The following is a 27,721-nucleotide window of genomic DNA, read 5'->3' on the forward strand; positions in this document are numbered from 1 at the left end:
TGACATATCACATCAACTTTTGATAAAGATACAGTCATGTAACATGTACAATACCTGATACAGAAGGTATTTAGAAAATTAAACATGTTCGTATAAAAGAGTTATATCCGATCCGCAAATTCATGAAAACGTCAGCAGGGTATTCAATAAAATGTGAAGTACACCAGTACTGTAGCCAGCTGGTTTGAGTAGAGTATCCCACTGTATCAACAAGGTCAGAATGTCTCTTTAATTGCTTCAATTTAAGGAAAAAAGTAGCCAACTCCTTGGCTGTACTTACTGAAAGCAACATTTGAACATAATACAATGTAATTATTCTTAGTCCATGAAGTGGAGGAATTTAAACTCTGAGGTGTCCATGGGTTAAAATACAGGTCAGGGAAGAAGAAAGGCATTCATGAAGATGAGCCCAACAAATTGACCTACTCCTCTCTGTGTGGCTTCATAGCTCAGTTGGTAAATCATTGCACTGCGGCATCGTAGAGGTCATGGGTTCAAATCCCACTGAAGCGACCTGACGATAGACGATATTGCATGGCTCTCACGAGTGAGCGAAGCGAACAAGTGAGAGATACTTTCAGTACGAGAAGATAAAATTCAAATCCCCAAGCGGTCATGTAATGCTCTGTTTATTACATAGATATTGATGAAATGTCCAGATTTTAAACACCTTGTTTTTTTCATTTTCAAAATGATGAAAAAGTGGTCACCAACCGCTAAAACACCCATGTTGTGTAACATGAAACAAGATATGAAAGTTATGAAAAGCAAATCATGATAATGTAAAATTTTGCAATAAAAATGTTAATGAAGTAGAGAAGCATTATACTGAAGCACAAAAGTATCTTACAATGAAGACGAAGCTCGCGTTTTATTGGCTAATCATGTTCGTTACCATGACGACACCTATATCCTCACATGTGAAAGATAAAAATGATATGTTCACTGCGTGCGGTGAAGATATGATTTTTTAGTAAAAGGAGAAATCCTGGTATTTCAACAGTATCTATATAATAAAAGACATTATTGCTTAAAGTGGACCCAGATAAGTTCAAGGATCATTTTTCTCTTTCAAAGATCTTTTTGTCACCAATGTTAAGTATTTGATCATGCATACTAATAATTGATCAATTAAAGGCAATTTATAGATGTTGCAGGTTACGTATTCGGTATTATTATATGGCTTGTGTTTGTAGCCGATATAACGTACGCTCTGATTGGCTAATTGTACATGTGCCTGAACTGTAGGGCATTATTCTCCCGTAATGCCCATGGGCCGATTACGGGCTTGCAAAAACAAAGCAAAAGGTAATTAAAAAGCCATATAATAAACTACTTACTAACTGAGCTACAATCTAAGACATAATTGTTGGGACAGTGTTCGCTCTTTCCCCCCTCAATGTTGACAAAAGTCGGAACGGTATAAATACTTAGTTGCTCAGGCGAGAAAAAATTGTTTCTAAGGCAACATTGTGGGGGGAGAGGAAGCAGGCATTATTCGTAAGTTAAAATCAAAGTGCGGCTCAAGTGTCCCAACTAATTATGTCTTAGATTGTCTACGTCATTGGGTGTGAACAGGTAAGAACAGATTTCATTGATAACAGTCGAGAAAGTGCCGGATGGATATTTTTGGGGTCCTGGAAGAAATTAAACATGTACTGATTTATAGTACATAATTTTACAGCTATATAAAGCTTTCAGCCATCCTGCTTTTTCGTAAAAAATATCCTGACAACAATAGAGTGTTCTCGATTGTTCAATTCTCTGATATGAACAGTGGTTCAACAGCCATGGTGTTTAAAAGTCCGATTGATGGCGTGACAAGGGCCCGTGCATTTTATTTATGTCGTTTAAAAGGATTCTCCGTTCGAAAAGTGGCCGAAATTTGTAACATCTCAAGGGGAAGTGTTTGTAGGATAGCAAAGGAAAAGCTGTTGAGGAGGTCAATACCCAAAACTATTTTCAAAAGGGGACCCAAATTTAAATTAAGCGAACGGCAACAGAGGCTACTGATAAGAGCTATAAAGGTCCTCAGAAATAGAGAGGGAAACTTCACATGCAAGAGGCTTATGCAGGAAGCAGGAATCAAACAAGAAAAAGTCTCGGAAAGAACTGTGTGTAGCTATCTCAATGCCAATGGCTACTTTTACCTGCAAAGTAAAAAGAAAGGCCTTATGACGGAGAAAGATATGCAAAATAGAGTGAAATTTGCCAAGAAGATGCGACGAGAGTACAGCGCTGATGTTTGGATAAGACAGATAGGATTTTACCTAGACGGCGTAGCTTTCACATACAAACGAAATCCTCTTGATCAAGCGAAAGCTCCAGAGGCACGGATATGGAGGAAGAAATCGGAGGGCTTGGAGATTGGATGCGTTGCAAAAGGTAGGAAAGAAGGCACCGGGGGAAAAGTAGTGAAATTTATAGTTGCAATTTCATACGACAAGGGAGTAATTTGCTGCTAGCCGTACGAAAGGATGTGTGGACATTTCTTTGCTACCTTCATTAAAATGCATTTCACGCGTTTATTTATGAAGGCTGATAAAGGAACCAACCGTCTGTGGATTCAAGATGGCGATCCCTCGCAAAACTTGGGGATGGCGAGATCCGCTATGCGTCGTGCCAACAGCACTTTAATCAAGCTTCCACCACGAAGTCCCGACCTAAATTGTATCGAGAATCTATTCCCAATTGTCCGAAGGATTCTCAAGAAACAAGCATTGGAAAGGGGGATAAAGCGAGAAAGCTTTAAGCAATTTAAAGCACGCGCTAAAGCCGCGATTTTGTCCATACCAGTGCGAACCATAAACCATATAATAGGTTCTATGCACAAAAGAATGTCATTGGTGATTACAAACAAGGGAAGCCGTCTCAATTATTAACTAGACTTTTATTTATGAAACGAACTGTTTCATTTGTTTATGATAAGCTTACTACTCCAGTGGCTCACATAAAGAATTGAGAACTGAACAAATAGAGGAAGTGATGAACTGTGACTAAACGTAATTAACAACTTACAAAACTTCAAAGGCTTTCCGCGATGCACATATCTTTTAAAAAGTATCGTACATTATATGAATTAGAGTATTAAAATCATAAAGAATGTTGTTATTGCTAGGAAAATATAGCACAAGACCAACAATAGCCAGTAAAGGTACTTTTCCATAACTTCAACTCGGTGCCGATATGTACAATGCGGGTGACTCTAATTGAGTTACATGTACTTATTTACTGCATGGTGAAGTAAACACAATGGTGATGCATTTAGAAGTCATGAAATTCGCTTTTCACAGTTTCTACGCAAACCAAACTAAATTATGTCGCAGAAACTAGAAGATCATGGTAAAGCTAAAGACACTTAGTGGTGTTCTTTCCAATTTCTGTGCTTCCGAAAGAAATAAACGTTGCTTCACCATGGTGAAGTAATAATTAAAGGAAAACCGGAAGTTTTCCTTCAGAATATCACTTCACCATGGTGAAGCAGCGCTTAACTACTCAAAGTCCTTCGATAAAGCCATTTCGAAACTTTTGAAATAACATGTGTGATATCTTTAATAAAATGTTAACGACAAATTATTGTGTAGGGTTTTAGCTATTGAACAGCGAGCACTTTTACTATGGTGAACTAGATGGTGAAGTGCTTTTGTCCTTCACCATTCTCCGATCAAGTTATCTCATTATCACCCTTGTGGAAAAATGAGCTCACTGAAACAACGTGAGCATGCCGGCACACTAACTTGCTCTTCTTCGGGAATTTGAGAATACAGGGAGTACACAACCCAACGGACTCGCATCATTTCTGTCTCCCTTTGATCCAGAACACCACCCCGTACATAAGAAAGCTCGTCTTTGGCAGTGCAAAAAATGGGCGTGTCACCTTTAAATGAAATATCTTGTTTGTAATGGGTCTTCGGGGCCGGTAGGTGGACTTCCTGACCTTCAAGCAAAAGCAGCAAGTCGTGCCAAGGAATTATCTGTGGTGACCATCTGAAGTCGTTGAGGAATACAACTTCCGCCTCTGCTGCGCCGACCCAGGCAAAAGTAGTAGTCGCAGGGTTAGTGAGGGTTCTGAACACTATATTCAAGGGATTGAGTAAAAATGTTTTCCCACAGTTCGCCGGCCCTTTTAAAAGAATGTTGCGGTATTTCCCTCTGCCATTTTTTAGAAGGTTTCGTACTGCCTCTGCAAATTCCAATTTCTGAATGTTGTTACGCTGTAGGATATCTTCTGCCATGTACAGCCATCGCCTGCCACAGCCGTCAACACATTGTTTCCCCATTTCGCGGTATAAAATATCTATTCTAGACGATTTACATCTCGCAAGCTTTTTCTCCGCTTCTTCTATTTCCCATCCTACAGCAAGTGCCTCATCTACAGCTTTGCTACCTCGGTTAGCAATAAATTCAGCTAAATCTGTTTTACCTTCCTTTTTCTGTTGGTTGGCGAGCACAAGAAGCTCAAGACGCGTTTTTATTCTTTTCTGCACCGCTATTTGTGACACGTCATAAACGCTTAAGTTTTTACGACGTCGTTTTCTCTTTCGCTTACCCTCATTCCACTCATTCCCGTCTTCGGAAGCATTTCTAGTGCGCGATCGACTTTCCTGGGACGAAGTTTGTTCCGAGTAATTCGCTAAATCAGGATGGTTCGGTGATTCAAGGTACGAAGAATCTTCCTTCGTAGTGTATTGCCAAGCAGAATAGTAATTGTGGTGGTGGTTACTGAAGTTAACTTTGATTGAAAATTTGTCATCCATGTAATTTCGCACTTTGAGCCAACGTCGGCGAGCACTGAGCTTCACGGCCATATGGTAGTGTTTTCCTCCGTCCCTGTGAAGTTCTTGGCTACAGACCCACTGCACTACCTCACAATGCGAACAGGGGTCTGCATTTTTGAAACTATCCAACACTACTCTTGCGAATTCTTCGCGTGTTGGTACAACAACAACATCTGCCTGGCTGTAGGTAAGTAAATAAACACTGCGAACCTGACGCGAGCTCAACAGTTGATGGTCTTCGGGCGGTGTAGAATCTTGCGCATTTTCCATTAAAACGTGCCCCGTAACGTTTTCTAACACCTCGCTTTCAAGAAGGCTAACGGCTTCCATATCCCTAACTTGTTTTAAGAACAGTTTAGGACCAATTAATGCAATATCCACTGAGCCAAACGGTTGGAAGCACTGTGCAATTCAATTACACCGTGCTGAAACTGTGTCAATCAACTGTTGATTTCCCGCTCTTTGTTTCTCGCCAAATCCAAATGCATGTCACAGCTTCATTTACCGTAATAATATTATTCTACATTTTTTCCACAAACCATTTATTATTACTAAACCTTAAAGCATAAGAATTTGTTCGAAAACCTCTTAGTTTTAATTATTGTGCCAAGAAAACTTTTACAAAGCGAAGTTCTACAAGAACAGATCATTTTCTCTTAATCTCACTCACGTAGTTTTTGTCGGCTTTCTCACTTATACAATCTAAGACATAATTGTTGGGACAGTGTTCGCTCTTTCCCCCCTCAATGTTGACAAAAGTCGGAACGGTATAAATACTTAGTTGCTCAGGCGAGAAAAAATTGTTTCTAAGGCAACATTGAGGGGGGAGAGGAAGCAGGCATTATTCGTAAGTTAAAATCGAAGTGCGGCTCAAGTGTCCCAACTAATTATGTCTTAGATTGTAGCTTGAGCCGTACTGGGGGATATTGGCCCTCGGTAGGTTTTGTACGGACCTCACTGCGCTCGGTCCGTACTGCCATGACGTCAACCTCGGGCCAATATTCCCCAGTACGGCCCTTGCGCTTGGTTAGTAAGAAGTTAATAAACAGGAAAATTTAATAACTGTACACAATAACAGGTTAAATGTAACTAAAGAATTACCACCATCCAATCAGATTCAATTTATCCAAACTACAGTGTATTAATTTTACTTTTTTGTGACATTGAATAGTAAATTATTTGTTAGGTTAACCTTCAATGAATTATTCAGAAAGTTTATTCTGATTAGTTTGAACTTGATCAAGATGTTGTGATACATGTATAATTATACTACATCTATACACTGATTCTTTTAAATTTTTACTCATGAATTATAATTTTTCTTGGGCTTGCAATTTTCCTGTACATGTATGTGTCACTAATTCTCAAATACCGTATCTTTACTTTACAAATATATCCTGATTTAACAACAGTCGTCGCAAGTGGAGGTCAGTTGCCCAAAACAACCCTACGGTTGGCCAGGAACCCAACCACTGCAGGATGGAACCACCCCCATGGCCAACAGTATCCACAAGCCCCCAACCCAACAAAGGGATAAACAAATTACTATAAGACAACACCAACATGGGCACCAGTCACACTGAAAGACATTCAGTGGAAGCCAATCAAAAGAGACAAAGTAAAATAATAATGAAAACCATTGAAATAAAGGAATGAAAAAACAACTGGCAAATAAAATGAGCCGAGATGATAGAATGGGAGGGGAGGGAGGGGAAACACAATCCCAAACAAATCAGCAACTGAATGCTCCGCTAACCACACAGTAAAATACCGCCCAGCTGCACAGTCATGTGATGAGTAGACCGCTGACCTTTGCTAAAGGAACGATCTTAGCAACCGGAGCCGCTGACTGCATGCACTGCAGATAGGGGTGTAATAGGGTTGACAAGGCTTGGAGAAACAACACAATGCTAAAACAACGCTAAGAATACAACGTAATGCTAAGACGCAATGCAACGCTAAGATGCAACCCAACAGTATACAACAATGCCCACAGGCTAAAAACAAGGCTCAGAATACAACGCAACGCTAAACAACAACCCCACAGGTACATGTATAACACTATGTTCCTCATTGTTAACTGGGTTGAATTGTATTTAACTACATTTTATAAATGTCTGATATTTTTTATAACAATAACAAACATCTGAAAGTATTAGGGTTAATAACAAAACATTGGACTGGGAAGCGTGGAGGGAGTTTGTTCACGGATTTCAAACCTCATGATGTGCTCCACATTGTAATCAACAAGAGCTGAGTGAGGAGTGTTTGTTCTTAGTTTATAACCCTATTATGTTAACTGAGATTTCTTAACTACAGTGTAGTGACCTCTCTCATTGACTGTTTTTAAATATTCATTTTAATTTGATTGACTGACATTGAGTAAAATTACTAAGGGTTACATTCAACAAGGTCCCTTTTGAATTTTCACGTTTCTCTGAAAAAATTAACTTAACAAAATTCAAACTTAACACAACTTTATTCTCTAAAGTAAGAACATCTTGAAGCAAAGTAAATCAAAAACAATGTTAAAACAAAGAATGTTTCACAATAACTCAGACTCTACAGGCTTTGTTTGAAGTTTTTTCTTCTTAACCAAATGTTTTGTACTTTCACTAAGCTGATGGCGATATGGCTCCGCAATTTTGCTAAGCATGTCCTTAACAGCTTCATGCTCATCCAACATGTTCTTGTGCATTATAAAAATGACCTTGTCAAATGTCAAAATCAGCTGACGCATAAACTGAACAAGCTTGCACAAATTGCCTTCAATCCTCGTCATAGTGTATGTCAGTGAAATAACCATCTTTGAAAGGCATTCAGATGGCAAATTTCCTTCCTCAGCCTGGGCTGAAATAAACTTGACAGCTGTTTGCATACTTTCAAAAACTCTTGCTAGTTCCTCAAGGCATCTGTTTATACTGCACACCACATACCAATGTCCACTGTGAATGGCCTCAAGTTTATCCATATCAGATTGATACTATACAATCTTTTCCACTCAAGATATACAGAATATTCTAAATATTCTAAGAAATGAAGCTTGTAAAATATCACATTAATACGTTGCTTTTAAACAAAATTTGTATTGAATGCATGTTGGTGACTGGATTAAAAATTTATCACATGCAAGTCTGAATAATTTCATTTACTCAAAACCCTTGATGAGGTGTTATCTGAAAATGCACATGTACAATTATTTCAAATAATAATTACACTGTATGTACGGCCAACTGGGATTATTGCCCAGAAGGCCAACCTAATAGAAAAAACAACTGTATCAAGAAAGGAAATGGGAAATCAAACATTTCTCTTCATTTTGAAAATATGAAAGAATTGTCCTAGTCATTTCAAATTACAGTACAGAGCAAAGTGTCAAAATGCTGCAATACATAATTTACAAAAAAACCCACCTTGACCACAAAAATTCTTGTTTTAAAAATCAACTGTGAGCCAACATTTCATCACCAAAAAATGTGGTCACTTTCTCCCTCAATTTAAATTAGCAATATTGTAATAAAATTAAATATAAAACAAAAGAAAAAGCACCGGGAAAAGAAGTAACTACGTACAGTAAATAAGGGTGGGAAGCTGTGTGTAACTGTTGCAGAAAAAAAGCTACAAAATATTTGCACTAGAAGTAGCACAAGTACATGTAATAGTACTTTACATACATGAAGGTAAATTAAAAATGATTTTCACCTACAGTGTAGATGGATTCTTATTTTCTTCAGACCGACAGAGACACAAAAACATAATGATTGAAAATTGAAAATTAATTTACATAATTTTATATAGGTTCATATTATTTTGAACTGATTTCAGTTTTGACTATGACCCCATAAAAATAATTTGACCACATGCATGTTTTGGCCAAAATGTGATTCCCAGTGATTGAAAAGCTGCTGTTAATTCCATATACAGCTGTAATTATGTAGATAAGAACCATGATAATGAAGATTTATCTTCAAAGAAGACCACGTATACAGTGTAGCTCCAAGTAACCCTTGGCCTTGCTGCAAGTATACGTAATTGTACAAAGTCATGTATGTACAGTTATATTTTATAACTCTTATTTTATCCCCAGCTGCTCACACAATACATTTATCAAAGTACAGAGTCAAACATTTAAAGTTGTATATTCATACATGTGTATACCACAGGATACATATATTTGAAAGGGAAAAAATTCAGTAGCTGACTTCTCTGAGTGAGTTAGCCGACAATTTTCGTCAGATGTCAGTACTTATTGCTGAGCTTTTGATAGGATGCAGAAAAAAATTAAAGATTATGCAGAAATTTTTGGACATATTATGCAGAAACATGCATTGATTATGCGGAAATTGCACCAGATTATGCGAAAAGTTAAACGATGTATAGATCTGAACTAATAATTAGGCCCGTCCAACGTATTTACATGCTTACGGTAAATCAGGACTCAAAATTGTGACCAATACAGTCGCATTTGCCCTTTGTGATTTAGGTACATGTATCTGGAGGTACTGATGTGGCCTTGCGCACGGTATTGGTGGTCAAGGCCGTTCCAAAATATGTAACGCTAAATAAAGCGCTAGATTTTAAGATAACAACGTTACTGTAATAATCTAAAAACAGAAATGGAAAGTAAATTTCATGTGCATTTAGCTGGTAAAATAAAAGCTTCAAAATATCTTTCTGTTTTCAATTAACAACAAAATAAAAAACCCGCACTTGAAATCAGCGAGAAAAACAGCAGTGAACGCGATTGAGATGTTTGTGTAAATATTTTCTTTCTGTCACGAAATCGCCCAAGAACCTTAAAAATTTAGGTGCACATTAGTTGGACAATACCCTGGGAAACATTCATCCACAGACAATGAGTACTTTTAGAGTAATAGTGGTAGAACTAGCGTTACACTACTAGTTTTTGCACTAAATTTTTAATCATCACGCCAAAATTAAATTTTTCGTTTCGCTTAGCGTTCAAATCGTTTGATATATGGTTTGGTTCGTTTGGTTCGTTTCGTTTGAATCGTTTCGATGGTTTGTAAAACACTTGGTTTCCTTCGTTTTAATCGTTCCTCTGAAATATTTCTTTCACGTACAAAATCCAAAATACACGCTAAAATTCCAGTTTTGAAAATTGCAAAGCCGTGAAAAGCGCCTGAACAAAACAATTACCTCGTTCTGCTTCACTGAACAAAGTTTGGTTGCCTAGCACGTGACAATTTTTACTCAGTACGTGACTAATTCTCTCACGCAAAGTACAAACTTAGAAAGGCTCGAAACCTTTGAAACCTTTGAAACCTTCGAAACGCTTTAAACTTTTTCTTTCCATTGTTTCAAACGATAGATGCCGCGAACCAAACGAACGATAGAAAGTTTGAAACGATACAAACGATAGAAACGATGTTAAAAGTGCGATGTTTCGGATCAAAATGTAACGCGCCGGACGAAAAATTTTCCGATTTCACCAACTTTGTCTTGGTGCTGTGTGCTAACAAAGCAAAATAAACGTAAGGCAAGTATCAAAATAAAAAGCAGACATAATAGACAAGCGTTTGTTTTCGGTAATATTCCAGATAAATAATTTGTAGCAAAGAAATGATAGCTAAAAGTCGGTTATTGTCGATAACGAGCGTTTGACAACCAATACCGTGCGCAAGGCCATGTTGCCAATTTGTGACCAGCTTTCAACGTCAAAATAAAAGGGTTAGCAATTGGCATTTTGCCAAAAATTTTGCAAAAATAAATAAACTACTGACAAAAAAAATATTTTGTAGCTCGTCATGAATTTTGTTTCAATTTGGAGCAAAATTGTAATGCGATTGGACCACAATCCATTCCCTCCATCATTCACCATTTTCAGCGGTTTACAAAGTTAACGTATTGCGGGCTCCTATTTTGTTTAGTAAATCTTCATCATGTTCATCGTGATGCTTGTCCCTACTCTTACAAATGATGCAATTGAATATGAGACTATAACTCGCAGCTAAATTTTCATATCTTGTTGCATCTTTTTTAAACATTTTGAGCCTAGGGTACATGCATGTTATGAAAACGGTTTGGCCAGAGTTCAGGCTTGTTGCAGAAAAATGCATGGAAACTGGTTATGAACTTCATCTTGTGAACGAAATGGCGTGTTTTTTTTAAAGTTCAGGAAAATAAGGGTTACAATATAGCTAATCTCTAATGGGCTTTTATGGTTGTGTGGATGGTAAGCAGCTGCTTTATCACTAATATCAGGTATTTCTGTTTTATGCGGAAAATGTTGTAATTATGTGGAGGATGCAGATTTTAGGGAATTATGCATATCCGCATCGCCGCATCCTGTCAGATGCCATGTTATTGACACCACTGGGTGGTGCAAGGCAAAATGAGGTGTGTACAGTATCATTATCTTTCCCACATGTATATATATTTCTTTCAGTGTTGTTGTCCAATGCACTTTTAGCCATGTCACAATCAGAGAATGTACATGTACATATAAGCCACATTAATGGCAAATACAGCATGAAGACTTTGGAATTCTCTTCAAAACCAGTTAAAATCAACATTATAAAGTTTGTAACAAAGTTGGCTCAGGCATAATTATTTACATTTGGACATTGTGTAATTTATAGTAAAAGAAATTAAATAAAATCAAGAGCACCAAGCAGGATTTAAACTTGTTCAGTTCTCAGAATGAAAAGATCTGACAGTCTACCACTCGCAAACAGAAGACTACTGGGAACGAGATTCAGGTGACAGACTGTAATGGTCTGAAATGTACATGTAAAGTAAATGTTCTGTATATTTCTGACTAAAATGCTGAAAGTTGAAATTCTCACAATCATTGTAAAGAAGATGTTGAAGCCCAGCAAATGAGTAAATGTTACTGGTAATCAATATTAATTATTTTACATGTACATGTAAAAATTGAAACAATCTTGGATGTACAAGTGCTTCATGCAAAAGGTCCCAGTGATGTCAAGAGGAATTGAGCCTATGACCTGAAGTCACCTGGAATGGTCTACAACTGAGAACCGGTGTGTACTGTAGATCATCTGAGAAATCCTGGTTGTAGATCAGGGAGGCAAAGATAGGCCCGTGTCGCCCATTTGTGGTCCAGAAATCAAATACTAGCTTAAAAGATGTTATGGCACTCTTACAATGTACTCACATTTTCTTCAAGTTGCTTAGGGAGGTGAACAATCCATCTGGAAGGAGTGACAATTTGTTCGAAGACAAATCTCTGTGTAATCAGATTAAAGAATGATAAATTATAGACTATATGCAAGTTCATGAAGTTCCTGTAGTAGTACACAATAATAATAATCATTATTATTGTTTACCAATATTGCAATTGAATCATTCAATTCAATGTATGCCACAAAATTAATATAGATCAAAACAATGCATTGTGCATATGACTCAGTACAGGAAAAAAAGGGAGTATAGTACAATGTACCCTAAAAAGGAAGGAATTGAATATTGAATTCTGGTACATTATTAGATCTGCACCCTTCATCTCCCTTTTTCCTCTAAAAGTTGAGCTTTCAATTCAGGCCTTCTGATATTACGCGATGGTGCGATTTCGCACAATCGACCTCAAATCGCATCTGGTTGCACAACTAACGAAAAATCGCATAATTCACAAAAAGACGCACAAAATTCATAAAATAAAACATAAATCAACACGTTTCTAAGAAATTCCTGCATAAATATGCTATTTTAACGATGATTTATCTTGGAAAAAGGCTAACAATCCTTTGCCACCTTCGATTTCGTAAACATTCGAAGTTCAAGGCTTTATTTGGCATGTCGGGGACCTGGTACGAGTCTCCTTCTATTGGTGCTACACAAACACGCACTTATTTACACACCACTGAAATGATGACACAGTTGCCTTCCCTTAGAGAAGAGATTGTGAAAAATAAGCGAAGTTGTAAGTTTTTCAGCAAAATGTAGTATCTTTCGTTGAAAACTGATAAAAACTTACTCATGGATAAGTTTGTTGTGAAAACGCCCGCTTCGACGAAGAAGGAAGTTCCCAACTTCTGCCCAATCTGACAGCTCACGATCAAGCAAGAAAGTACGTACCTCACAGGTACGGTCCACGTGGACGATGGACTGATGTTTTTCTCGTCGTCCAATCTTAGGGCCGTTTATATGAGAGAATGGCAGAGCGCCCGGACCTGACTCCATCCATGCTGAAATGTTACAAGCTGACCTTGATATCTCTACAACCGTGTTAGTAGACCTCTTCAGCTATATATGGGACACCAACACCATCCCATGTGACTGGACAAATGGTTTCATAGTTAAAACACCTGAGAAAGGCAACCTGCAACAATTGGCGTGGTATAACCCTTCTCTCTACGCCAAGCAAGATATTCTGTAGGGTACTCCTTCAGCAGTTTGATTCAGCCAATGACAGCAGGCTCAGGCAGGAACAAGCCGGCTTTCACAAGGGTAGAGGATGCATCGACCAGATCATTGCACTGAGGAACATCATTGAGCAGTGCCTGGAATGGAACGCCCCCCTGCACATTAACTTTGTAGACTTTAGAAAAGCTTTTGACAGTGAACACAGGGAGACTCTATGGAAGATCTTAGAGTCATACGGGATACGGACAAGATCATTATGCTGATCAATCTTTTCTATAGAAACTTCGAGTGCACAGTCATCATCGCTAGCAAAACATCTGAACCATTCCCAGTCAAATCTGGAGTACGTCAAGGCTGCATCCTTTCCCCTATGCTCTTTCTAATTACCATCGACTGGGTAATGCGACAAACCACATCAGACAAGGCAAGAGGTATCCAGTGGACCCTTTTCTCCCACCTTGAGGATCTAGCCTTTGCTGTTGACCTGGCACTTTTGTCCTCCAGGAGTGACCATCTTCAGGTGAAGACGGATCGACTAGATAAGTTCTCCAGCCAAACCGGACTAAACATCAATACAATGAAGACCAAAGTCATGTCAATCAACTCAGTCAACCCTACACCCATAACTGTCAAAAACAAAGTGCTGGATCCTGTGGAGGACTTCACTTATCTGGGCAGTTTAATCAGCAAGGATAATGGAGCAATGAAGGATATCCAGTCGAGGCTAGGCAAGGTGCGAGGGGCCCTCCAACCCATTTGGAAATCCAAGCAGTGCAGCCTTAAGACCAAGCTGAGACTATACAAAAGCAATGTTAAATCTGTCCTACTCTATGGGTCGGAGTGCTGGCGTGTTGTGAAATCGGACATGGACAAGATCAGTGCCTTCCATAATGGATGTCTTCAGAAGATACCGCATCATATGCCGCATCTTCTGGCCCCAAAAGGTGTCAAACGAAGTCCTGTACCAGAAAACCCGTTGCAAAAACATCTTGCTAGAGGTCAAACACCGCCGACTTAGATGGCTTGGTCACGTTCTAAGGATGGAACAGGGATGGATCCCCAAAACAGCGTTACAGTGGACCCCTGTTGGTAAGCGTAAGCCCGGACGGCCCAAAACAACGTGGCGTAGGACAGCCGAGACGGAACTTAAAGAGATGGGCTTGACCTGACCTGATTAAACTTGCTAAGGACTGCCAGAAGTGGCGTCGCCGAGTCGCGGCCCTATTTCCCACCAGGGAAGAGGAGGATAAGTAAGTGTAAGTAAGTATATTCATGAGAGAAAATAAGCCCCGGCTTACTCTGGCCACGGTGTACAAAATACGCAAAAGGAACTACATGTATTTATACGAATATATATTCCCAGGTTAATATAAGCCGTGGCTTGAAAAAGACGTGAACATAGATTTTGTACCATTTACACGGGGTGAACATTCGAGTCTTATGTAAGCCGCGGCCAGAGAAAGCTGCGGCTTATTTTCTCTCGTATAAATGGAGGTATAGCGCGCTATTGTGATTGACCATCTTCGGAAGTTTGTGGTTGACAAGCACCTTGATCATTCATTTGGCATGTTAGCTGTCTCCTTTCAACTTTTAACATGCAGCGCTGGTAGTGCAGAAAACCTCATTTTTTTTATTTATCCCAACTAATGTCGATCGAGATACATAATTACTGTTCCTTTGTGTTCAAAATGTCTTTAGGGCAGCAAAAAAGTGTTTTTCTTAACCTAAAACCTCATAAAACAAGCTTAAAATTGCTGAGAAAAAAAACGCATAATAAATTTACATTATTTATTGCATAATTGGCCTTTGTAATCGCACAATCTGCCCTGAAAAAATCGCATAATTTGCACTTTTTAATCGCACCCTATCAGAAGGCCTGTCAATTAAATCGTTTTTATTGCTTTGAATACAGAGAAAGATAAGATACTCAAAATGTCAAAGAAGAAAAAGTTTCCTGAGGTAACTCCTGGTCCATGTGAATTGATAATTTTCTTAAGAATAATATTTATTTCAGTAATTTTATTATGTTAAAAAAGTATTTCTGTTCACTAGTACAACAATATTTCTTGCATTCACTCAACTGTGGGGTTCAGGTTTAATGTCCATGTATATGCTGGGGGATATTTTTCTACATTAAGGACGGTGCATGCCTCCTGTTCTTATTGCACATACCTTCTGCACATCTCCAGATACTGTACTCGGATTTCATACATACATACATACATACATACATACATACTTAATTGACCACTCCCCATAGGGGCTTTTCAGGGCCAATGAATCAACGAAACAACAGAACACAACAACAACAACTGTTAAGAATCCCAACTGGCCGGAGGCAAACCAGTTGGCTGTTTACAAGTGCAGCTGAGAAGTTGAACCAGAGACTACCAGGAACAAATTCAGCGAGTGGTCAGAGCGGGTCTTGAACCCGGGGTCTCTGGATCTCAAGGCAAGCGCCCTAACCACTGGGCCACACTGCCTCCTGCAAGGGTAAGGGTGGTGCTTATTAATTTAACACAGGGACATTTTTGTGCAGTTCAAAACTACATTGTATGCGGATAAAGCAGACCTTGTATAACCAGTGCTCTTGGTACCCAAAATAAAAATGTGGGGTACCTACGCATTTTTCAGAGATAATTACATGTAAACTTAAATTTGGAAAAGAACGCCATACATTGCTTTGTATTTCACAGCTTTTTACAAATTATTGTTGTTGATTAATACATGCAATATTATCTTCAAAAAATGTGTGGCCACCCCCAATTTTCTTTTTGGATTTCAATAACACTTGTCAAGATCTACTTTTCCTGCATATTCAGTAAGCCGCACAAAATTACCTTTGAATTGGTACGCAATTAATTTCAACTTACATGACTCTAAGATCCTTGCACCCAGAAAACTGAGTTTTATTAAGTTCAAGCAGGTTATTTTCAGACAGATCTCTGAAATGTAAAATCAATAATTATCATGGTGATGAGATAATGAACCAGGTTTCACTGGTAAAACAACCGACATCACAAATAAAATGTATGCACATCGCACAGTACACTGAATGTCATTGGTTCAATTTGATATTTGATTCAAAACTTTTCACATGTGGTCCGTTTTCAATTTTTTTCTTTGTTTCAGATCATGATAATGAATATTCGACAAAGGAAAATAAAAATTTAACTGGTTTAATTAAAAATATATTGAACCAATAAAAAAATATTCATTTGAAAAATATTGAGGCAAGAAAAAATATGAACCAGTGACAACGTAAATATACCGGCAGATGTATTCGCAAGGACTATATTTTTCACCAAAGATAGGAACAAAATGAGTAAGTTGGAAAGAGAAAAGGAACAGGCAAAAAAGACTGCACAATCTGAGGCCCAACCAACTTCATTTGCAGCAAAAGGCTAAAAACAACAACAACAATTAAGTCATAGACCTAATCGGCTAACTCAATGTTGTACCCAATTCAAACCCTTTGGGAATAAAACGTTTTGTTCCAGGTATTTCCATATCATTTAAATATGAATGCTACATTATCATGCAAATACAATACACAAAGAATCTTAGTCCCGGGAGATTTGAATTGGGTACAACATTGAGTTAGCCGATTAGGTCTATTTTGTCATTTTGTTTCAAGTGGGAAAACTAAGAGTGCAAACATGTAAGAAACAATTCATACAGGTTTTAAAACATAAAGCTTATAATATTATTTAAAGTTCATGAATAAACAATAAACAATTTTAAATACAACTTACATATTTTTAACATTTCGCAGCTTTTTAAAGACATCTCCAGGGATAGTGGTCAAACTGTTATCTCTGAGGATACTGAAATGTGTGAAGCACATGTAAGAATAGAAGTAAGAATACTCAGCAGGTATCTTCAGGGGTTGAGGAGAGAGAAGGGCTGGGGGGAGGGGGGGGGGTGGCTATACAAATGTACACGTAGCTCCCAACTTTTTCTTACAATGTTGTTTTTGGCTTGATTTAGACAACTCGCAAACACATGTATACCAAGACCTACATGTAGTCCTCCCCCTCCTCCACCACTTTCAAACTTACTCTATGGCCCCTGATATTTAGCACAGTCGATGCACAGTACCTAGGACTTTCTACTCAGGGCATGTCATTGTGTGCTTCAATTCTGCCGTGATTTTATTATCGAGAAATATTTTGCCAAGAATTACAAAAAGACCTCTTTTCTGTTCCAGACACGTACTACATTGCATTACAATTTACTTTTTAGACTGAGTGCAAAATATATAGTTGAAGTGACAAAATGTAGCCATACATATACATTGTAAATTGACCTCTAAATTGGTTGGTACATGTATGTTCTTATTGTAAGAGTTGGTAATACAAAAAAGTACTTCAACTGTAAGCAAAAAAGTGGTCAGAGCTAAAGCAGTTTCATCCAATTAAATGTTCAGTTTTCCACGGGATTCAATAAAATTTCAAGTTATTGGCTTGTTTGAGTAGATAATTTGTCTAGATTAACAAGGGACCAAACAGCCCCTTCCTCTAGGGGTGTCTTTAAAAGGGTATGCCTACTCCCCCACCCTTCCCCAAAAAAATTAAAATCTGGAGGATGGGGTTTCCAGCATCATGGGCAATAGTTAAAAGCTTAGTTATGATCAACCACAGTTAATTAATTATATGTTGTATTTTACAGCTTTTCTCACATCTCATGATGTATAACAATATAAAGCAGTGAAATATCAAAAGTCAAATTACTGAACTTGAAAACAAATAAAGGACAATAATTTACAGTCTTTGAAAGCAGCATCAGAAAGATTAATCTTGATGGCAAACAGCAAACAGAAGGCTGCACCTCATAAAATCATGAAAATCTATTTCTCCCTTGCTAGTACTACTTCACATACAGCTGTAGCTGTAGTTGCTTTCACGTAATCACCACTAACAGGCAAGCCATAAGCTAAAATCAGAGGTGTTATTTAGATTGTGCAAATTCTCAAGCTCACATTGGCCGTTCGCCAAAATCTCTCAACTCATTTCCAAAAGCATTTGTAGAACAAATTTATGAAAATCTGAAAAGCTTCTTATGCAGATGCAAGGCAAAGAGATTACTTTATCAAAAAATGTTTGTGTTAATGAAGTTAGAATCCGAAAAAAAAAAAAAAAGAAAAAACAAGGTCATATTTTTTGAACCATAATCTTTTAAGAGGATATGGTTATTTAGCACCTCATTTCAGCTTGGCTGATCGCCAAGCCTCCTTGGAGCCAGGATAATATATGTACATGTAAACTGGCACAACCTCAAATCTCATAACAAAAGGGATTCCTTTCGTCCCTTCATAAACAGAAGCTTCAATTAACGCACAGTTAAAAGAATACTGTAAAACTAAAATGTAGAAAATGGTCCACAGGTATTCAGCTTTATTAAGGACACTCTGAAGAAAGTAGTTTAACAGGAAATTCCATTATGATAAAAGATTTTATGGCAGACTTACATTTTTGTTAATCTACTTAATCCGGCAAAAGCATTAGGTGCAATCTTTTTCAGGCCATTTCTGGACAAATCTCTGAAAAACCAATAACAGATAATAATTAATTTCAAAATCTTCTGGTGGCATGCCGTAATATTTGATCAGAAGTCTACAAATATTAAATACAGCGTACCGGTATATCAAAACAACTAAGCTTAATTGTAGAATCGAAAGAACAAGCAAACCAAGTGAAAGATTTTGCTTGTTCCGTAACTTGAAAAGATATCTTCCGATCAAATTGATCATTACTTTGCCAAAACGCAATCATGGTTGATTTCAAAAATAAATGCGTGTATGAAATGTCCATACGCGCAAAGTACCGAGAAACAAAGCAGAGCGGACAGAGAGCGGACAGATTTACAGTGCGGTTACAAGTATCGGAAGGAAATACGACATTCCTTTAGAAAACGAATTGTTTGATTTGAGCAGAGCCAACTGAAAATCATCCGAGACGAAAATATGTACATAGTATTTACAAATGGGAAACACCATTGCAAGTTGATATTGATTTTTGTTGAGAGCACTCAAATGTATTGGTTAAGAGAAAAATTAAACAATGTCCCTGAACAAGTCTTACATGTACGTTGTCCAGCAAAATCGAACAGGGGCACTTCGCGTTAATCCCGTCCACATTAAATAAAGAGATAATTTGAAAACGAAAAGTCATTTAAAATTTACGAAACAGAAAAAAACACTTACAGTCTTCTTATTCTGGTGGAATTTTTCGCTCTGAAGGCATAGTTGACGATGGTTTGAATCTCATTTCCGGAGAGATCTCTACAACGCAACACAAGCAAAAATGCAGCGACGTAAGGGTCATGAAACACTGCACACAAATAGCTAAGTGATCTTTAAATTAAAGGCAAAAATCAATTATTGTGTTCAAGTTAGTTTGTCAAAAGGTATCGTAGAAAACCATTCAGAATCAGAGAAAAGGAAGGATATTAAATTTAAGGTCATTAGTCAAATACTCACAATTGGTATACGTTCGAGGGTAGATCGTTTGGGTTGATCGGTTTCTTTAACCCAAGGTTCGCACAGTTAACATAATAGCTTCCATTGAATTTCGGTTCAGGCTCACAAAAGCACCCTGGAGGACAGGAAACATTCCCCCCTACTCCTGATCCAAACCACACAAGCGACACAAAGATGAGATTGGAGAACGCCGTTTTGATCATGCTGGCGCACGGGGTGTCAAAGGTCTGTTTCACAACAAATGGACGAAAACTTGCCAATAGTTCTGAACATGACTATAACAGAAACCAATGCGCTTCTTCTACCACATTTTGCGCAACAATACAATGAATTTACAACGCTTGGAAGCGGTAACCATACTATCACCCAATGTAAAGCCCATTGTAGACATGCTTCAATGAAAGCGGCACAATTTGCATTTCAGTCAATGCAGTGTCAGATTTGGAACTCCACAGGGGAGGGGTGACTATGATAATTTGCAGCGGGAACAAAAACAATGAAAGCATATAAATCATAAAGAATCCACTATTTTCTCGTTTATCTGCTATCAAACAAACTCTTCATCAGGTCTGCGTACCCTAGTGGTTGTAAATAAACCATTTTTTTCATTCCGACAAATACTGAGGTGGAACAATTTACAACACGTGGAACGTTTTCAAGATGGCTGCCTCTAGAGTTCTGATTTATGGTGGAAAGGGAGCTCTTGGAGCGACTTGTGTTGCTCATTTCAAGGCTAAGGATTGGGTAAGAAAAATTTTACCGGACACCTTTTCCACTCCGTTTAGCTAACTGTCCGCGAACACGCTCCCTGACAAGACAAGAGATGGTTTCTGTACATGTTTCGTGATCCTAGTGTTTGTGTTTAGTTTTACTAGCTCTTTATGGCACATGAAGTCTCCTTTTGTGCCCAAACTCACCATGCTTCTCGTCTGACTTACAGTCTTCAAACCAACAAGAACTGTTGCAGATCTTATTGCTTTCCTCTATTAATCTAATTGATACCAATAGTTTAATTGGTATCAAGAAATTGAGGCAATGGAATCCCATTTCTTTGTATTATGTTAAGAGACCGCTGGTTCTGACCTATCAATCTTATCATAGTTTAAATACGGAAGATCTAAACATTTTAATTTCTAAGGTAAAAACAAATTACAGCTTAAGGAATTCTCTAAATTTAGAAGTGCCAAGACCAAGATCTGAAATTGGCAGGACGTCTTCTTTTAAACACAGGGCTGCCTTGGCATGGAATCTTCTTCCGCATCATGTCAAGGAATGTGCAAACTTAAGATGGTTTAAGATTGGACTTAAGGCGAACAAGCATCTTCTAAATGGTATAAATTTTGCCAGAGGTTCCTGCTGTGTTTCTATGAAAAATAATGACTTTTTATATTTTTAGATATGAATTTATTATCTATGTTTTGTATTTAATTTATCTAAATTTATTGTAATTAAGAAGAAACTTACACTTTGTTTTCCTAAATTTATTTATTGAAAAACCAAAGTTGCCAGAGTTTTCCAGAGATGTCAGAGAGTATTTTATTTTTAAATCAGATTTTAGACACGCAATTGAAGCTAAGTACTCAAATCGAGACGCAATCACCTTCCTGCAGTCATGTCTCCAAGGAAAGCCTCTTGATTTGATAAAAGGAATTGAAACAGATTACCAGGCTGCATGGGAGTATTTAGATTCTATATATGGAGATCCTAGATTCGTTTCTGTCTCGATAACTCAAGATATAGATAGTTAAGTTTCCTGCACTGCAAAATGGCGAAGATGCAAGATTTTGTGATTCGGTGCATTCAGTCAGAAGGTGTTATAATACGTTAAACGACGTAGGTGTTCCTGGTGACATGAACAACAGCCACATGCTGTCTATTATTGAACAAAAGATGTGTGTGGACGACCGTAAGGTTTGGTCTAGAGATCTGGAGCGAGAGGGAAAGATTGCCATGCTTGAAGGTCTAATGGAATGGATGACTGTGGAGATGAAATTTGCGTATGCGCGCAACAGCTCCACTCAGAACTTGTGCAAGTAACAGTCGTTCAGTGCATCACGTGCAAACCGAAGGCAGTGTTAGAGGTAATTTAACATGGCATAAATGTTGTTTATGTCATATATCCGCTCACTGGCCAGATCAATGTCCGGGGTTTGCCGCAATGGGCGTAGATGAAAGAATTAGAACGGCCAAAGAGAATCACGTCTGTTTCTGGTGTTTGAAGAGAGTCGGTAGAGAACACAGATTGGAAAATTGCAGCCGTAAGCAGCGCTGTGCCAAGACAGAGAGAGGAGATCATCTGCTTTTGCATAGGTCCTAATGTGATCAGAGCGGGAATAGCAGCATTTACGTAAAATCAAGGAGCACTTCTGCCTGTAATTTCCGCAATTATTTGCAGCCAAAACGGAGTCTACAAACGAGGCAATATTCTTCTCAATACCAGACCACAAGTCAGTTTGATTCGCAACGACACAGCTGAAGTGTTAGGGCTGAGGGGGAAGGATACATCAGTAACCATAACTAAAGTTGGAGGTGAAGAGTAAACAATGAAAACAAGGGAGTATCAAGTCCCAGTGAATGCTTTGGACAACACTGAGAAGTATTCGGGAAAAGGCCATTGGAATCCCCAGTATTGGCGATGATATTACCGCAGTTCAAACATCCAAGCTTGCTGACCTCCTTTGTGTACCAAACGAAAAGATCCATTGAGGAAAAGAGCAGATTGACATGCTGATTGGAATAGACCATGCTCATATCCATACGGGTCAAATGAAGCAAGTTGGACAACTTGTAGCTAGAAAGACGCTCATTGGGTGGGTTGTATTCAGAGGTTCCACTGAAACGCTTCCATCAAGCAGTCGAATACTCTTTGTTAAGTTATCAATGCCAGTTGACCTAACAGACTTCTGGACAACAGAGACCATGGGAGTTTTAGTGAAACAATGGGTATGTGACGCCGATAAGCTGAGTCAGGTAGAAAGGGAGGAGGTTGAAGTGATAAGCAATTATTGCAAGAAAGTTGGAGCACAGTGGATGGGCGCAGTTGATGGGTCGAGTTTCTCTGCAGTTTAATTAACTCGTGCCGATGGAGAAGAGCCTCCTATGCTGTGCGTATTTTCCGACGCATCCCGGAAGAGCTTTGGCCACAAGAGGTAGCAAAACCTGTTTCAGAGGAACATTTGAAGCTTCAACAAAACAAGACAGTTTGTGAAGTAAAGAAGATTGATGAAGCCATCGACCCAAGACATTTTTCAAGTTGGAAAAATCTGCTTACAGTGACGGCCTGCATTCAAAGGCTGGCCAACAAGATACGCTTAAGAAGGCACACCCAAACCGGAAAAGAAGAGCCACTTGTACTAGAGGAATTAGAAAAAGCTGAACGCTTCTGGATCAAGGAATCCCAGAAGTCCTTGCACAGCCGAATCAACCTGGACAGGGTGTGGTCAGAGTTGGAGGAAGAGTTGATCAAGCAGTTGTATCATGTGAAACTACATGTAGGCACCCCATGCTTCTTCCAAGTGATCATTGGATCTCAGTGTTAACTAATAACAAGGCATGTGCATCAAATGTGGGTTCTGTAAAGAAATGGCACTTTTTCTGGGACGTTTTGCCAACGGATCTACATGTATGCTAACATGTTTGTTTGAACTGACCTGTTTTTATATTTCTGCTAACCTGTGGTACCGAAGTTCGAGGACTGTGTAATCTACTGGATATCGTCACAGAAAGCAAATAAAAAGAAATTAAAAAAATTATATGATTTGCGTAATCCATTGGATTATTAACCATTTTCCTGGGATCAAGTTACATGTAGTTGTCCTCAGCTCTTAAGCTTCTGCCATAGTTTTTCCTATCGAATTTTGTCGAGGGCCTAATGTATGTCTCAGTCTACATCATATTGGTCATCATTGTCAATGTCCTGTGTTGACATTTTGCATTACTAATTATTATTAATTTCAATCATAACTACTGTATATTAATTTTTTATAGTGGGTTGCATCAATAGATCTCTTTCCAAATGAAGAGGCTCATGGAAATGTCATTGTTACCAAGACAGAGTCATGGACTGAACAGAATGAGGAGGTACTGAATATTGCTACTCTTATATGAAACTTTGTTAACCCTTTGACTCCGACGCTGGCCTGAACCAGTCATACTTAGTATTTTACTCTGTCTAACGCCAGATGATTTTACTTGTCAATGGGGAACCCCTGGGAGTCATTGGGTTAATATGTGGTTTAGAGCGGTTTTCAATTGAGTGTCGAAAGTAATTAGCGAATTGCTTTGGTTTTGCATTTACTTCAATCAGTGATTGGTTCAAAGTTCTGGCGCCATTTTTCAACCAATCAGGAGTAAAGCCAAAACCATTCGTGGCTCGCGTGTGCACATTTTCCCGTGCTTTGTGTCGGCTACGTGTAATTACTTCGAGTTTTGATTGGTCTACTGGATTGTCTCTGTCCTTCTTGATTGGCGAAAGTAATCACTTTGGTTTTGGTTTTACAACACTCAATTCAAACTCGCTCTAATGGGAGGTTAATTTTATTCCCAGTGGCATTTCCAGGAGATTGGAGAGGGGTCCACCTGATCAGCTCTTCCACTGTTTGGTCTCAAAGGGTGCAGAACAAGACTTGACACTCACAACAGTACGTGTGATCAATAATGATAGGCTTGAATCTTAGATTATGTTTACTATAGGTACAGTGTAGTCTCAACTGATGTATCAGTCGACAGTCGGTCGACATACATGTATTGGTTGACAGTCGATAGTTAATCGGACAATAGTTGGTCAACAGTCGGAAAATAGGCGGTCAATCTATCAAGATTTATGTCGGCCAACATGGCTTTCAGTTCACCAATACTTCACCGATTATACTTACTGATAATTCACCGAGTAACTGTCAACTGTCAATAGAAAGAAATGCAATACTCACGAGAAAAGCTGAGTGCTGTTTTTTGTTATTATTTGACTGCATGACAATGGGAGCAATAGATTCATCCTAGGTTCAGGTTGGGCAGAGTATTCTGTGATTGATCTTCTTTAACAGCAAGAAATTAGACAACCGGCAATGATACAGTTTGAAGCTGAAAAAAAGATTGTCCCTCGCCTAAAAGCGTGTCCCTAGGTCTCAGTGCTCTTCACTTCGTAGCCTTATGGAAAATCCCCCCCCCAGCATGATAGCAGTAACTGATGTCATCATCGCTAAAAAAGTAAGCCGTAGGACTCATCTGCTTATAATAATTACCCGGTAACACACTTGACTGATACATGTACCTGACACATGACTGATATTCGACTCACAGTTTACACTGTACTGATGTACCACCAAGTCACTAGCCATATGGGCGATACTCAATTAAGATGCATCTAGGAACTATCGATTGACTGTTGATTAACTGTCGACCTAAGGGGGACTGACTATCGACCAACTATCGTCCTACTATTGATTGACTGTCAACTGATATGTCTACTGACTGTTGACGGCTATGTCAGCCGACTGTCGACCAATACATCGGTCAAGACTCATCATCATCAGTAAATGTGATCTGGCTTCATTTACCTCAACATAAAATTTGAGGAATTAAATTAATTTTGTGCTTTTATAACTGCTAACTGTACATTTTACATGTATACAGCAGTCCTAGAAATTAAACCATTCATCCCTGAAGCAGCTCCCCACCAACAAGTACATGTAAAATCATCTAGCATTGGACAGAGTAAAATCTGTGTCTCATTTTCGGCGCTGAAAGGGTTGAAGAGGATGTTTCTGAGTGGACCTTGTAAACGTTGTTAACTCACAGGGCTGCCAATGGGGGCGGATAGCCGGCCAGCTGATTTTACCAGTAGTCAAGATGAAAAATCTTACACTTCTTAAATTGTCATTGAAGAAATTTTTAAAACATTCTTCTCCCTCTTTTGAGTGGAATTGATGAATATTTTACAAAGATTAAACACAAGGAAAGATGACAAAATGGTTTGATGTGTGAATGGTGTGGAACACCTGGAACATTCAACTGAATAGTTCGCAGTCTTATGCTTAATTAACCTGCAATCAGGTGTACTTTCCTGTTGAGAGGATGTTGAAAGATATATATGCCTGATACAATTTCGTAACTCGTCGTCTGCCCTTAGTCCAGAATCTGGACTTTACTCTGAAAGGCCAAAAAACAATAGAGTTCGAGATTGGAGCCTCACTCCGATTGGTTACAGAAATACAAATCATACTTAAATAAAATCGGTTCACATCTGATATTATGGCCCCCGAGAAGGATTCGAACAGGAATGATGTTTAGGCTCTGTTTACAGCTGGTGTAACAGTTGCTTTGACTCCAGATTTTTTTTCAAAAATCTTTAAAGGAAGAGCGGAGAGAATGCATCCGAGGAATGGTTTGTCTGAAAGAAGACATTAATTTTTAGTTGTTCTTCCTATGGGAACTGGCAATAGTGTTATTTACAGTCGTGAACATTCTACGAAAAAAGTTCCACTTCCACCGACTCGAAAATGTTAGCAGTTGTGGTAAGTCCTTTGGAATATATTCGGAAGCAACAAGTCTTGTAACCAAAAAGAGCTGAATAGAATCAACCGAGCTTGACAGAGAAATTTACATTGTTTACGGAAGCGCTGAACAATGGTTTTGACACTTACATGTATATTAATAGTTGAGTAGCCGCTGCTGGGAAACTAGATTTAAATCTAGAAACTACAATATCCCAGATCATAGGTTGATTTAGAGTGTATCTATTAGTAAGAATTCTTCCTACAATTACCCCAGGCCTAGACCCATCAAGTGCCAGTTAAATTTTAGGTTTTCCCAGGAACATCATGGTATTATTTCTAAATGACATTGATTTGTCTCTTTTGTACATGTTGAATTGTGGAAATTGAAAAAGTTCTAAAAAGGGCTTTCATTCATACTTAGATCCAGCCTAAGGTTGAGGCTCTTCTTGATGGCAACAAATTTGATGCAATCATATGCGTTGCTGGAGGTTGGGCTGGGGGAAGTGCCAAGAGCAAAGGTACACATAACTTATCAATGCTGAAATGTTTTAAATATTCAGGAACACTTTCAATGGAAAGCATATAAAATCAGTTTGGGTGGATTAAACATATTTGATCAGTGCTTGAAATTAGAAGTTTAATATATCACTGGGTGACCGGTTTTGGTGAAATAAGAAGCCTGCTTGCCTAAGGTAAAAACAGCAGACAAACCAGCCAAAAATAGAAAATAAATTAATCATAAGTAGTACCCAACATACATGTTGGTTTTCATTGTCAATTTGTCCAATAGTAGTTTTCACTTTCCAATATCGATCTATAGCTTTTACAAAATGTTGTCCGATAGAAAAATACAGAAGACAATATCACAAATGTAAAACAATGTTGGCGATGGAGATTGAAGACGTTATCTTGAAAACTTAAGCTTATTGCAGCCTCACCACCGTGTGATTTGCTTGTCATCTCAATGTGGCATTCATTTAGTTGATTCAATTGTTGGGTTTCCCTAATGGGAAACGAAGGATTCATGAGTCAGAGCAACCAAATTCATGGGTTTGGTTGCCTGGATTTGAAACCAGGACAACCTGGAGTTTCTTTTAAATTTCTCCAATAATGGCAGGTATACAGAAGAGATCCAGCGTAGAGAGCATTCATTTATTAGTGCATTGGGGGGTCTGCAAAATTACATGAAAAGTTCTTTAAACATTACCCGACTTCCTTCTTTAGGAATTGCAACAATTACATAACTCCTCTACTTTCCCCAGTCCCCCCCCCCCCCCCCCCTCTCGCTCTCTCTCTTTCATACATATCACAGCGACCCAACTTATATATAAAAGCAGAACAGCTCAGCTAGTTCATTCAGTGCTTGTATTGTGTTGTCAGTATTACATGTAGAATGCTTACTGTACATTCAACATTTTCAACTCAACAATCCTCTTTCTCCTTAGAAACAACATTAATCAGCTTGCATACCATGATTACAAAAAAGCAAAATATATTGTATCCTTTCTAGTCTCAAAACTACATGTAGTCAGCACCTGATGTATATTTATAAAGCAATGCTGTATCTCACAGGGGAAAAAATGAAAACCCCACTGATGGGGCTCATTGATTGAAAGAGC

At 38.4% G+C, this 27,721-nt stretch overlaps 2 protein-coding genes across 4 annotated transcripts in view; one reads left to right on the plus strand and one right to left on the minus strand.

The window, feature by feature from the left end:
• LOC138007018 (adhesion G protein-coupled receptor A3-like) overlaps positions 1-20,023 on the minus strand; it is a 42,141-nt gene extending 22,118 nt beyond the window's left edge. The window contains exons 1-6 of the mRNA XM_068853689.1: positions 19,609-20,023; positions 19,333-19,410; positions 18,598-18,669; positions 16,883-16,954; positions 16,001-16,072; positions 11,920-11,991 (exon numbers count right to left, since the gene is read on the minus strand). Coding sequence (XP_068709790.1) covers positions 11,920-11,991; positions 16,001-16,072; positions 16,883-16,954; positions 18,598-18,669; positions 19,333-19,410; positions 19,609-19,811 — 569 coding nt within the window. The 5' untranslated portion in view covers positions 19,812-20,023. The remainder of the gene's footprint in view (positions 1-11,919; positions 11,992-16,000; positions 16,073-16,882; positions 16,955-18,597; positions 18,670-19,332; positions 19,411-19,608) is intronic.
• A 38-nt stretch (positions 20,024-20,061) lies between these two features.
• The window catches only part of LOC138007019 (dihydropteridine reductase-like), a 153,853-nt gene continuing 146,193 nt past the window's right edge, over positions 20,062-27,721 (plus strand). For 2 of the 3 annotated variants that reach the window (XM_068853691.1, XM_068853692.1), the window contains exons 1-3: positions 20,071-20,352; positions 23,596-23,688; positions 26,524-26,620. In XM_068853691.1, the coding sequence (XP_068709792.1) occupies positions 20,269-20,352; positions 23,596-23,688; positions 26,524-26,620 (274 nt within the window). In that variant the 5' untranslated portion in view covers positions 20,071-20,268. Of the gene's footprint in view, positions 20,353-23,595; positions 23,689-26,523; positions 26,621-27,721 lie in introns of all 3 variants that reach the window. The other variant, XM_068853690.1, reaches the window with a different exon arrangement.

Source organism: Montipora foliosa, chromosome 6, assembly GCF_036669935.1.
Source record: "Montipora foliosa isolate CH-2021 chromosome 6, ASM3666993v2, whole genome shotgun sequence".
In the NCBI taxonomy this organism is placed as follows: domain Eukaryota; kingdom Metazoa; phylum Cnidaria; class Anthozoa; order Scleractinia; family Acroporidae; genus Montipora; species Montipora foliosa.